The 13,311-nt window shown below is 44.2% G+C and overlaps 1 protein-coding gene across 4 annotated transcripts in view; it reads right to left on the bottom strand.

Moving 5' to 3' along the window:
• The window catches only part of CSMD1 (CUB and Sushi multiple domains 1), a 1,093,278-nt gene extending 1,082,777 nt beyond the window's left edge, over positions 1 to 10,501 (bottom strand). For all 4 annotated transcript variants that reach the window (XM_027640975.1, XM_027640976.1, XM_027640977.1 and 1 more), the window contains exon 1: positions 10,222 to 10,501. In XM_027640975.1, the coding sequence (XP_027496776.1) occupies positions 10,222 to 10,288 (67 nt within the window). In that variant the 5' untranslated portion in view covers positions 10,289 to 10,501. The remainder of the gene's footprint in view (positions 1 to 10,221) is intronic.
• Positions 10,502 to 13,311: the final 2,810 nt, after the last annotated feature.

Genomic DNA, 13,311 nt, shown 5'->3' with positions numbered 1-13,311 from the left:
CAGGTCAATCATTTTATCCAGTACATAGAAATGATAGATCTGCACTTACCATTTCTAGCAAGAGGAACTCAGATTTGTGGAAACAACAAGAATAAACACTTACAAAAAAATCAATTAGGTGTCTCTGTTTAAAGAGAACTAATAATTTGAGTATATATGATAAAAAAGGAAAACTGAATTCCCTTTGACAAAACAACTTCTCAATTTTCCTTCTAATGTGATATGACTCATCTCAAATCTATTGCAAAGTGGTAAACAAACTACACCAACACAGTAGCCATCATCTGTCAGGAACATTTTAAAATGAAAACCATTACTGATCTACTTTTCTTATCTTCTATACAGAGAAACCTATTTTCCCAGCAGAAACAGCACTTCACATTATCTTCTTTTCGTTTACAACGTTTTCATCACTGCTAACAGCAACCTAAGAAATACCTCATTAAGCCAGTAATTTATTTCTTAAGAATTAAATTAAAGTAGTTTGGACTAGTTTTAGTTGTTTGGGTTTTTTTTTAAAAACAGGCTATTTCAATTGAAACAAATAAAAAGAGGGACATTCAGTTCGATTACTAATAACACTGTATACAGTAGTTATCTTGGATAGTAATTTAAATATGTGGACAACAGCCTTTTGATTTTATTCTTCACTCATTGAACTAATTTTATAATTGTAACTGTAACAAAAATGTTTAGTCCTTCTTTGTTCTTTAATCCTTCTGTAATCTAAAATCAAAATATCTGCAAGATAAAATATTGTCCTGAGGATCAAAATGACAGCTATAAACTGGCCTCCCCACTCATCATTATCCACTATTATTTTAATGATAACTATTTATTATTATCATATAGTTAAAAAAAAAATCTAAATCTCTTGATAAAGTATATGAAGTCAGCTTCACTGCTGGTGTACATCATCAGATATCCATGAAGAGGGTTACATGACACTATATTTTTTGCAATAGTTCTTGTTTGTAGATCTTAAAATCTTTTGGGTCAGGTCCCTTACTGTGTTAAATGATACTAAATTGAAAAAAGAGAGCAACTTCAATTTCAAAAATATCCCCTGATCCATTGCTTTAAAGAAATTACTTCGAAGCTTCTCAGGAGTTGACAAGAAAAATCTGAATTGTCATGGCAACATGAGTTGAAGAAATACTTCTTTGCTGTTTGCACAGATCATCTCCATGCTATCAGTCTGTTTACTAAATGTTGCTAAAGAAAGCAATTAAAGGTTAATCTCTCCTAAGAACCAAATAAATTACATATCTGGTGAAAGCCAGTGGAGTGAAATACAATTCAGATAGGTCAAAAAATTTTGGGGCATGATTCATCTTCCATGTAAGTGACACCAAGTTGCGCGGTGCAGTCTACATTCTGGAGGGAAGGGATGCCATCCAGCCAGGACAGGCTTGAGAGGTGGGCCTGTGCAAAAAAACTTCATGAAGTTTAACAAGATCAAGTGTAAGATCCTGCACATGGGTTGGGGCAATCCCAAAGACAAATACAGGCTGGAAAGAGGATGGATTGAGACAATCCTGAGGAGAAGGACTTGGGGTGCTGGTGGATGAGAAGCTCAACACAACTCAACAATGTGCACGTGCAGCCCAGAAGGCCAATCATATCCAGCGTGCGCAGCAGGTCAAGAGAGGACATTCTGCCCCTCTACTTTCCTCTCATGAGACCCACCTGGAGTACTGTGTCCATCTCTGGGACTCATGACATAATTAGAATAGAGACCCGCTGGAACAAGTCCAGAGGAGGCTGCAAAGATGATCACAGGGCTGGAGCACCTCTCCTATGAAGACAGGCCGAGAGAGTTGCGGCTGTTCAGCCTGGAGAAGTCTCCAGGGAGATCTTTAAGGTCCTTTCCAACCCAAACCATCCTATGATTCTAAACAGCATTTCTGTGGTCAATTTCATAACAATTCATATTAATGCTAACTAAGAGTATGAATTTTCTTTAGTATTATTAATTTGTTCTAGCATCCTTGTTTCAATGTAAGTTCTCTGTGTTATATGTGGCTATAATAAAGTCCAGATTCAAAATCTTTTAAGGTTAATGAGATTTATCTTTTTTCCTGTGAGTTCCCCAACCTTCGGATCAGGTCCTATAGTGGTCAAAATCTGATATAAAGCAACCCAAACTACTCAGCTGACTATTAGACTCTATGTCCAATGTACCTAGCTCTGCACAGCAGAATGTTTCTTTTTTTCTACAACTGGCAGATTTTTTCAAATTAACTACATTATGCACCTGGAAAAAAGAAAGGAAAATTTCTGTATTTTAATTTATGGCAATTAAATATCATGATAAAGCCTCCCCTATACATGTTTCACAGGAAAGCAAGACAGAAATGTTTGAGCACAGCTCATGATCAAAATGCTACTACTGCTGCCACTGTTGACTTCATAAAAATCTATTAACACTACTTTCTTCAGTGTTAGAACCACTGCAAACAATGGGTCTGAGCGTATGTTGAGGATGTTTACATGCTAAGATAAAGAAAATCAACTTAATTTATCAAGAGAGATGTCTGCAAATGCAGAGGGTGACTGATTGTGATATTAGCAGTTGTTTGATTGAACTAAGGTTCTGAAAGTGAATTATAAAACATTTTTTCCCCCCTCAAAAAAATGCTTGGCATGACTCAATCTATGTATTATAAGAAACATCAGCAGGATACCAATAGAGAATCTGGCTGCTGGGGCAAAGCTAAAATAGTATACTTAGTCACTTGAAAGGAGTCAGCTTCTGCATTGATATCCCACGGACATTAATGAGAACAGTGTGATTTGTTATGACCATTTGTTTCACAACCAGAAGCATGTAAAATTAGTACAAAAATAAGTTAAACTTTGCTTTTTTATTATTTTATTAAAATCACTTTTTCAAAAATTTCCCTCTTTACCAAGTATGCTCTTTCTTTCCTTTTTTCTTACCTGCTAAGGTTCAGGGCAAGACAGGTTCTGTGAGCTCTTGTATATTCCTGCAACACCTAGCCACTCGCTTTCCAATAGCAGCTTCCTGACAAAATGACTTCCCTGTTCCTCGCCCCTCCACCTGTGTTGTACATCAGCAGTGTGATGTGGGTCCCAAGTTATGTGGAGCATGTTATATGCACCAGGACTTCAGACAGAACCCTGATGCACTCACACAAGGCAAGTTCTAAGCTCAAGCACGACGCCCAAAGCCAAGCCCAAGTTCTCGTTCATGTCTTATGGATACGCTATGGAAAGTGAGCCAAGCTCCCCAATCCATTTCAGCAGCAGGTACTGCAAGAACAGTGAAGACGCTTTAAATCAAAGCTACATCTGGGTCAGTATTTAAAATAGACAATAACCTGGTTGTGGTCCCCAGTGTGTCTAGGCCCACCTTTGAACCTAAGCTTTAAGTACAGGGCAAGGCTGGCTATGCTTTTGTTCCCAGTGCACTGTAAGTTTCTCGTGTTTCGGCACCACTGCAAGCAAAAGAAAAATTTGAATATTTTTATTCTTTTGGGTTTTGTATGCGAACACAATATGGCAAATAATAGAGGTCAAAGAAAGTAAACAATTATTTATGCAGCATTGTGTAATTGCTATGTTTGATCTGCAAATTATAGGACTGATGAGGGAAAGATATATCCCTAGACCCAGATTTGCTCTGTGACTAATGTCAAAAGTTTGTTGCAAACAAGAGCATTAGAACAATACTTCAATAAAAACACTCAAATATAGATTTAGAAATTATTCTCTAGCAAAAAAAGGCAAAGAAAACTTTCAGACAAGGAAGAAAAAATACAAAAATAAGAAAAACTTCATGTTTGGCAAAATTGCATGAAAGAATCATTGTCTTGAAATTGAACCTAAGGCATGAAGCAAGTGCTGCAAAATGTAATTTTAAAACGCTGACCGTATTTCATGCAACTTTGCAAAAGAAACACTGCATTAAAAGTTTTATTTGCTATTATTTATTCAAGTCTCTGTCAGCTGCAGTGCTGCAATGTTTCTTTTGCAAAGCCACTGTACAACAAAGACATGAACATGGAACATGATTCTGTACTTCAGTATCTGTGGGATACCGTAAGAGAGACGTAAAGTATCTGAAGACTAAAATGATACTAGGTTTCTCTGTGTATTGTTCTTCATAATTTCTTCATAAGGAAAATGCAGAGGAAAAAAAAAAGGAAGCAAGGTAGAGGTCAGATGCTCAGAGATACCAGAGATACTGTTTAAAAACAAATTAATTCCATATATACATAAATATTTTTGTATGATCAAGGTTGGTTGTTCAGAGTCACCTAGTTTTCCATTTTCAAAGTCATACATGGATACAAACACTGCCAGAAGTCCTCAGCCACAAGAGATCAAATTTGGAGGGTCTGACTCCACTGCAGTATCTACTATCCCTGGCTTATTTGGAATAGTAATCTGTTCAAAACAGGCCAATTGAGCTAATTCTGAAATAAATAAAAATTTCAGTTTCCATTGCAGCAGAATTGGGCCCTCACAACTGTCTGAAATTACCTTTTCTTTGACAGGGATGAGACAAGAAATTAATTTGAAGGAACTCAAATCACTATTTCAGAATATGCAAGAATGCATATTTTAATAATTAAAAAGGGGTAACTAATTGTGATTTTATGCTGGAAATTAAAGCATTACTATAATTGTTAGAAATTGTGGTTTGGGGTTTTTGTTTTTTTGGTGTTTTTTTGCTCATCTTTTGCTAAAAGCAAATCATTGATGATATCCTGATTAATCAAGAGGAATTCTGGTTAATCATCAGCAACAAAACAGTGATTAAATCTTGATCTGTCCTTTTAACTGAATGTGCCCTCTGGGTAAAAATGGCAAGAAACTGTTGTCATTTTCTTTTTTTTTTTCCATACGAGAAAGAAATGTGGAAAGAAATTATTGTCTCTGAACAAGTAAGACTTGTTATTAGCAATAAGATGCTATTACTCTTGTAATTATAACTCCTCTAAGAGTTTTCAGTGTATGCCTGCCTCCATCTACTACTCAATTAAATGCAGACAACTGATATATGTTGCCTTGGTGTGTCAATACAACACTAGCAATAACCCAAGTAATTTGATTAAGCAGTTATGCCATTGAGAAATGCTTATATCAAATACAGTGTAGATTTTCTTAAATGCAATAGAAATGTCATATAGTGGAGTGAAGTCTTTCATCCAGCTAGAACAAAGATGTGTCAGGACAAAGTAAGATCTCACAGGTTTCCTCAGGCATTAATGGCATTTTTCCCTATTTCAAAAGTTGGCGGCTGATAAAAATGGTTTAAAGGAAATTGCAGCTGATATAGAAAAGTAAAACTTCTAAGTAAAAGAAAGTGACTCATACACATTAGGAGAATTTCCATATGATTCTTATTCTTCGTTCACTGCAAAAATTGGAAGAACATCCAATTTAGCTCAGTCTAATCTGGCTAATTTTGCAGCCATATGGAACTAGAGGCCAGATTCTTAATCGGCAACCCTGATTTGAATCCAGTTGCATGTTTGAGTTTTATTAAGATCACGCCTCACAATTATGCTACTGCTTTGGTGGATTGTATATTCAAACCAGCAACTCCCCTTTCCACACTGCATCCCCTGCCGGCTACAGGCAGCCCAGCACTATGCTGCAATATCTGTGCTTACACTGAAAGCTGCTTGCTAGCAGAATAATGTCATCATGGTCAAAGAGGAACACAATGGTTCAATACAGATTTGAGCAAAATGAAATTACATCTTATCTTTAAATCCACTGGAGGTTTTATATAGTCACACTATCAAGCAGTTACTTCTCCGAGGAAAGGTTACAAGAGGGAGTTTAATGTGATGGTGTACAGATTGAATGTCTTGAAAAAGTTGAAAACAGTGGCCCCTGAGGCTTTTCAGCCTTTTTATAGAGCATGGCACATCTTGAATGCATAGCTCAAAATATTTACAGTTTCAGATTGTTCCTAATTTATCTGGACCAAAGTTTTCATGAGCGTAAACACTATGGAGGTTTAAATCCCATAGATGTTCTGAAAACTTGCATATATGAATGCATATATAATACTACTACCACATAGTGAGTAATAATAAGAAGAAGAGTTAATATGTTTGTATAGAAAAAGCAGTCTGCAGGGGAAAAAAATGACAACTGCCCCTCCCAAACAAAAGAATCCATGTCTGATCAAAATCATACATGTCTGTATAAAGGGACATGGGAGTGACAGTCAGTAAAAGAGACATATTTGCAGCATAGACAACTGGCAGAATGGTTCTTATCTATACAGATCACAGACGGTGCTGAAGTGCCCTCGCAGATTCCAACACATCCTGAAGTTCAATGTGTGCTCGTGCCTGCATATCCCTGTACACCATCTACAGCTCTTCACACCAGTATCCTGTTCCACACTCCCCCCCCGTAGAAACTGATAAACTTTTACTGGTTGATGGGGGGAATTAAAAACTTAACCATGGGTTCAATGGTCTAAAATGAGTGTTTGGGGAATCTCTGCTGAATTGATATGCTCTCCAACACATTATATTCAAATTGACCATATTTCCTGTTCCTATACAGAGTTAAGGACATCATATAGATATCTTGATGAAAAAAATGGGATAGATACAGATCTTACCAAAAAGTAAATGCATTCTTACATTAAAATATTATGTGGTCAGAGCTGGATATTCTCTGTTCTGCCTTTTCTATCGCAAACTCCTTACTGCACTGGGGGATAGGGAATACCTCCATTGAATACTTGGTTTTGCAGCTGGGTATTCAACACCTTGCTCTGATGGTCTTCTAAAAATTTCCTTTTTTCAGCTTATTTTCCTTAGAATTGCTTTAGTCTTGTCTGGAAGAGAATGGAGCAGCTTCACAGTTTGAAAAGCATTGTTTTGGAGAAAAAAAAATATGACTTTAAAAGAGACAAACACTTTCAGTTCAACAGGAATAGGCCTTAAACATAGTGGTAACTTTGTGTCATGTAGTTATATTAATTATTTTGACAAAGTGATAACAGTAAACAGCAGGTATATAAAATATTTTGGGGTTTATTTATTTTTTAAAACAAAATCCTAAGCTGTAGATGGAGGAGTCCTTTCACTGTCTGGATTTAATTTAAGAACAGAAATGTTTTCCCTTTGCTATTTCCATTATTCTGAATGATACCTCTGTGCTTAAGCCTGCATATGTACTTTTTTTTTTTTGAGGCAATTAGGTGGCAATGAAGGTGCTGTAGTTGGTTATCTAAACACATCCAGAAAATTACCTTGAAACCATGTACTGAAACAATTGTAAGTATTAGTATTTCTGCATTGAAAATAGATTGTACACAGAGCTTAGGTCACAGTAGAAAGAAATTTCAGTCTTTTCTTCTTGAGTTTTAGTCTAAATTCAATCTACATCTATCATTTGTTCTAAGAATTTTTACAGAAATTATGCTGATATGTTTTGTCTTTCAAGCAAATCAATAGGTTTTTTATGTTTGCTTTTGTTATGATATAACGTAACAGAATTAGCAAATGGTTCTACAAACAAACCCATCTTAACATGCAGAGCTGAACACCATGCTGTCTGTCTTGTTGAAGCATAAGTGCTTTGATAGGGTAGCTTCTGGGAAAGTGGTACCTTTAAATGACTCCATACTAATTTCCCTTGATGTTTAAAGCATAATGGACAGGGAAGAATACCCCAAATGTTTTCCAAAGCACTCAGATCCATCAATCAGATGAAATGAGTCCAAAGAAATGTACAGAACTGCACCTCAAGTCTACCACAGTGAACAACGAATGTTCATTTTCATCCTTCCTTGCTTCTTAAAAAAGTTACAGAAAATTGCACAGTAACAAAGAGTTTCCATTTCATTTCATAATGAGGAACAATGTGGAAAGTAGCCCACCCGTCATTTTTACTGAAAGATATGGGAACGCCTGTGGCAACACCTCCAGAAATTCAGGACCTGGGTTGTTTTTTTTTTCTCATAAAACCCCCAAACCAAGTAAAACCCGGGTGAATCCCTATTACAGTGATCAAATTATTTCATGGTAAGGGGCTGGTAAAACAGAGTTCTGAGAATCTAATAATTAAAATTTCATGTGCTTTTAAAAGCGTGTGTCTTTACATTACTAAGGAAAGAGTTCTTTCACTCTCTAAAGTATAAACGTAATTTCAACCTCAGGACTACATCTGACTAAATACAGACACCTGTGCTGGACTGCCTAGGAAGTAAATGGGAAGGAATTATGTCAACTGTCCCCACCGGTTCCTCTTCAACCTGTTGTTTGACTTCAATATTAAGCCAGTTTGTAGCCTTTGAGTAGGTGTGTTGCTGCTCCACATTAAGCAGGTATAATTACATTCTGAAGAGCAGCATCAGAGGCAGTGCCCAAATGTCCCCGGCAAAACCTTTGTATGCAAGCAAGACACGTCGGATCGTCGCTAAATAACCATGATCCAGCCTCCAGCTTTTCGTATGTGCTGTCAGCCATGAAAAGAAAACACTTAAATGTCAAACGACATAACTGGGTACAGTGTATTTAACAAATGAGTCGGGGGTGTCGGCCCGCCCCGGGCGAGCCGCAGCCGTGTCCGCAGCTGCCCGTCGTCCCGCGGCCGCCGGGCCCCGTGTGCGGCCGCAGCTCCCGGAGCAGCGCCCTGCCCGGCACGTGTGCGGGATGGGAGCGGCTGCCCAGCCCCGCGTGGGTGGGCACCGCGGAAAGGAGGCACCTGGGGCGTATGGGGATGCTGGAACTTGGGCAGGGCGGCCACGCCGAGAAGCCCCCGCCCGCCCCGGGCCCCGTGTGCTGCCGGGCACAGCCCGTCTCCAGGAGCCGCAGCTTCACAGCCCTGAAGAGCCGTGCGCCTTCCTCCCCCTCCACTCCCTTCCCGCGGAGGCAGCCGGTGGCGTTGCCCGGTGGACCGCGGCAGCGGCAGGAGCCGGGCAGAAGAGGGAGGGATGCTACCGGACTGGCGAGGAGCCCTAGCCGATCCTCCGGACCGGGCAAAGCTCCCGCCCGGTTCCCGGGAGCACGGGCTGGCCTTCCACCGCTTCTTCCTGCGGATCACGGCCGGAGGCTGCCGAAGCGGGGGCATCCTGCCGTGCCGCCCGGGCGGGAGAGGAGACCCGGCCGTGGGCACCCGCCGGACGGGGAAGGTTCCAGCCTCGCCCGCCAACCCGGGCGCCCTGCTCCCCCCCGCTCCAGCCGCCCCCGCACCGAAAAAAGCAGCGAGAGAAATAAAATGGTGGTAACGATGTAAAGCGCCTTGGAAGGGTTAAAGAAGCCTCAGACAGTACAAATCGCAAGGGAAACCGTCCTCCCGGAGGCAGGCAAAACAACCGGGAGCGAGGTGGGAGAAGGCAGAGGCTGTAACATGGACAGGTGCTCAGCTGCGAGCTGCCTCACTCCCTCCCTCCCTCTCTCTCTCACACACACAGACTCGCATCTCTCCCAGCATGAAAAAGCGCAGGGCTAATGAGAGGCGAAGTGAATAATGGGGAAGTTGTTGTCTCCAGCGATGAGGCAAGTGATGGGGCTGAGGCCAGCACTGAAGTTGTGTAACCAAATTCGCCACCGTCACCCCTTCGTTTCTCCTCCCTCCTTGATTTTTAAGGAGAAACACAGCTGGGGGTGGGAGACTCTCCCCACCGCACGCCGACCACAGAGGAGACCTCTTCCCTCAGGCACGGGCAGGCAGCTGGCGGAGGTGTCCCCGACGCCGCATCCCCGCCTCCGCGCAACTTGCGGGGAGCGGAGCCCGCTGAAGGCAGGCGGGGGCGGCTCTCCGCGGCCACCCACTCCGCGCTCCCCCCCGAGCACGGCAAAAGCCGGGGAGGCGGGAGGAGGGGAGATCCAAACTTGCCAGCTCGGGGACTGTCCCTCAAACGGCAGCGAGTGCCGTTCGTGCGTGAGCGGGGAGAGAAGTGTTCCCAAACTCCGGCGCTGCCCAGGCGGCTGGATGCGCACGGTTCCCATCGCGGCGCCGCAGCGGTTGCTGCCCAACGCCGGGGGACCGGCTTCTCCCAGGGGAAGTGACCGGCCAGGAGCCGAGCCCTCGGGGAACACCGGCGGGAGGTGGGAGGAAGGGAGAAGGGAGACCGGGCTCGAAGAGCCTGCTGTTTCCCGGCGCAGAAACGAAGCGAGGGAGAGAGCTCAACCGAGCGGCATGATTTAGCTGAGGGGGGAATCAGTGCCGTAACCACAGTCTACACGAATCCAGTGCAAGAAACCCGAATCTTACCCTGAGCTGCAGTGAGGAGCCCCGCGCAGAAAACCAGCAGAGACTTGAATTTCTTCCACGCAGTCATGTCTGCAGTTATTCCACACACACACACTCTCACACAAAACCCCCGGCGGCTCTTCTCGGCTGCGACCGTGTCCTCCGAGCGGCAGCGGGGCTAAGGACAGCGCCAAATAACCACCACAGGGCGAGGAGAGGCGGAGAGGAGCGGTCCGGGTCCCGAGCGCCGCGCAGCGCCCGGCGCCTCCTGCAGGACTGCGCGGGCGGCTCGCTCGGCTCTGCTCTCACACAGCATCAGTCCCGCGCCGCGCCGGGGCTGCGCCGCTCAGCGCCCGCGGAGCCCCGGCGCCGCCGGCCCGCCGCCCGCCCAGGGGAGGGGAGGGCGCGCACGGAGGGAGGGGAGGCGCGCCCGGGGCCGCGGGCAGCGCGGCGTGCACGGCCGCCGGCGGGGAGAGCCGGCCAGCGGCGGCAGGAGAGGGATGCGGGGAGTGCGAGGAAGAGGAGGAGGAGAAGAAGGAGGAGGAGGAGGAGGAGGAGAAGAGGAGAGGAGAGGGAGGGAGGGAGGGATCGCGGCGAAAGCAGCGCAGGCAGCGCAGCAGAGCGGCTGCCAGCCACACGAGAAGCCACTGCCGCCGGACTCAACCATCCCTTCCCACGGAGAGGGGAAGGGGCCGGCGCTGCGCAGCCGGAGCACGCCGGTCCCGCAGCCACCCCGCTCCGCGGACGGCCCCGCACGGACCCCCGGGGCGGTCCCGGCCTCACCCTCGACCGCGGCACCGGGCGACTCCTGCCGCCCGCCGAAAGCCCCGGGGAAAGAAGGCTTTCCCCGGCTCGGTGACCCCCGGCGCGGGGAAGGGTAGCGGCTGCAGGGCTACACCTGCACGGGGGACTCCTGCTGCAATTCCCTGGTACCCTGTCCCCTGGCCCTGCTTGCAGTCCGGCACCCCCAGCCACATGTGGGGTGCGGGTGGTGCGGGTGCTGGCGTCCTTTGTCCTAGCTGAAACTCCCCTCTGCTTTCGTCCCCACTCGTGAAGGAGGAAGGTTTTCAGGTCCAAAATGTGCCTTGCTCGTTCCTTTCAACTTGCTGATCAGAACAAGCTGTCGTTCCTGTGGGGAAGGAGAGAAGCCAATGTCTCCTTGAGGAACACTGCTTTGTCTTTATGTTGCCATTCCCGAGAGCTCCTGTTGCCAAGAGGAATTTCTGCCATTAACAATCCTTTCCAAAACTAAAAAAAAAAAAAAAAAAAAATCAAAATGTGGCATGGCAGATGCACACAGAGGCTTCCCCACCACCACCCTGGGCCAGGCGGGATTGGTTCCCTGAGCCCAAAGGAAAGGAGATGGTGACCTAGGATTGGCCTGTCAGAGGTCCCTATGCTCCATGGCCCTGGCAGGTGATGTCCTTTGCCAGCAAGGATTTCTGTACCAGGCTTACCTGCAAACGGGTGGCAAAAAAAGTGACTTTAAATCCGGTAAGAATTGTAAAGATTGTCACCACCACTGCACACTGGGCCTGACTTCATAATTAATGCTTACCTATATCCGTAATTAAAACACAAAGGCTTATAGGAAGGAAAGAGAGAAACGCAAGCCCTTTTGGAAAGGTAGTTTCAAGGTTGTAATTATTCACTTATGATGAATTTTCTTTCGTGGTGAAATATGCAAAGTTGTTTTCTCAATGTAAGTTGCAAGAAGGTGGTGAATGGGCACGGAACGAGGTAGGCTGACTTTGTAATAAGCTTGTATTTATGTAAAAAGGTTGTGGCTCTCACTCGGAAAAAAAAAAAAAAAGAAATTAACAAAGCAGGGCTAGGCAGGCTGCCGAGCCAGACGTGGCATTGCTGCCATCTCGTGGCAAGCGCTCCCTCCCTGCTGCGCCAGGGCTGCAGTCCCTGCCCTACCTTTCCCCACAGCTCCCAAACCCACTGCACTCCAAACACGTCCACAGGAGGGATCCAGTCTTAGTATTCATCTATTTTTTAAGAACGCCTCGGGGACTCATTTTTTGCATTCGTGAAAGTAAAATGATGCTAATACTTGTTAGTACCAGACATCATGTAGCCAAGCTGCTGTGCAGAATTCCCCAGTCAGAGCTGCTCAGGCTCCTCGTGTCTCAGGCCCCTCCACTTATCCTTGTCAGCAGACAAGGGGGAATTAACTAATGATTGTGAGAAAGACAGATATGGACACTAAGCTTAAGCTGAGACTCTTGCTTTATGACCTGCACTAGTCTGAGGCTTAGATTTTTGAAATACAGATTTTTTTGCATTGCATTTGGCCCAAGAGATCACAATAATTTTTGGTTTTGTGTCATTGTATTGTCTATTAGGTTAGAATAATTTAAAAGTTATAAATTAACCCCATTTATAGCTGTCTGGGTCGAGTTGAAAGCAGTAATGATGGTGACATTTCCTGCTGTGCTGTTTAAGTAAGCACTCTTAATTTGAGAAGTTACTGTTTAATCCTGCTCATGGCAGATTCTGCAGAAGCTCCAGTATGATATAATATGTGCTTTCTTGGTCTTGACTCACCCGGCTTAGATTTACTGTTTCCTGAGGCTTTCTGTTCTTCTGAGGATTTTCTGGGCTTTATTGAGCTTTTGGGACCTGATTCCTTCACTATTGAGTTATTCGAGTGTTAATTTCTTCCCTTCATAGCACCTAAGTAAGGCAAAATAACTGGGCACCACAATCACTATCACTGCAAAAGATACTTTCTCTCTTTTCTTACATCCTATGATAGTAAACCATATGCATAAACATTGTTGACCTTTAGTATATTATCACTTGTCACCCGAGTTAGTGCCTTACTAAGATAAACAGGACAGCACAGACTCCCCAGACAAGATTTCAGCCTCTCTACAGACTCCAGTAGCTGTCATAGTGACTTTTACAAACCCTGTGTGACATAAAAGTTTTGGTGAAGCCAAAAAAGCCGTAAGATGACTATGGAAAAGAAGCATGGCATTCCAGAAGGAATCTCCACCAACCTGATTTGAGCTTAGTGTGGAACTGCAGTACCTAAACACGGTAATTACGGAATATGATCTGACCTAATGACTGTAATCTCTTTGTTGTCTATTAAGTACC

The sequence above is a fragment of the Corapipo altera genome, unplaced genomic scaffold (genome assembly GCF_003945725.1).
Source record: "Corapipo altera isolate COAL_440 unplaced genomic scaffold, ASM394572v1 46, whole genome shotgun sequence".
In the NCBI taxonomy this organism is placed as follows: Eukaryota; Metazoa; Chordata; class Aves; order Passeriformes; family Pipridae; genus Corapipo; species Corapipo altera.
The sequence above is the reverse complement of the archived record's forward strand: the minus strand, read 5'-3'. Positions and strand labels throughout refer to the sequence as shown.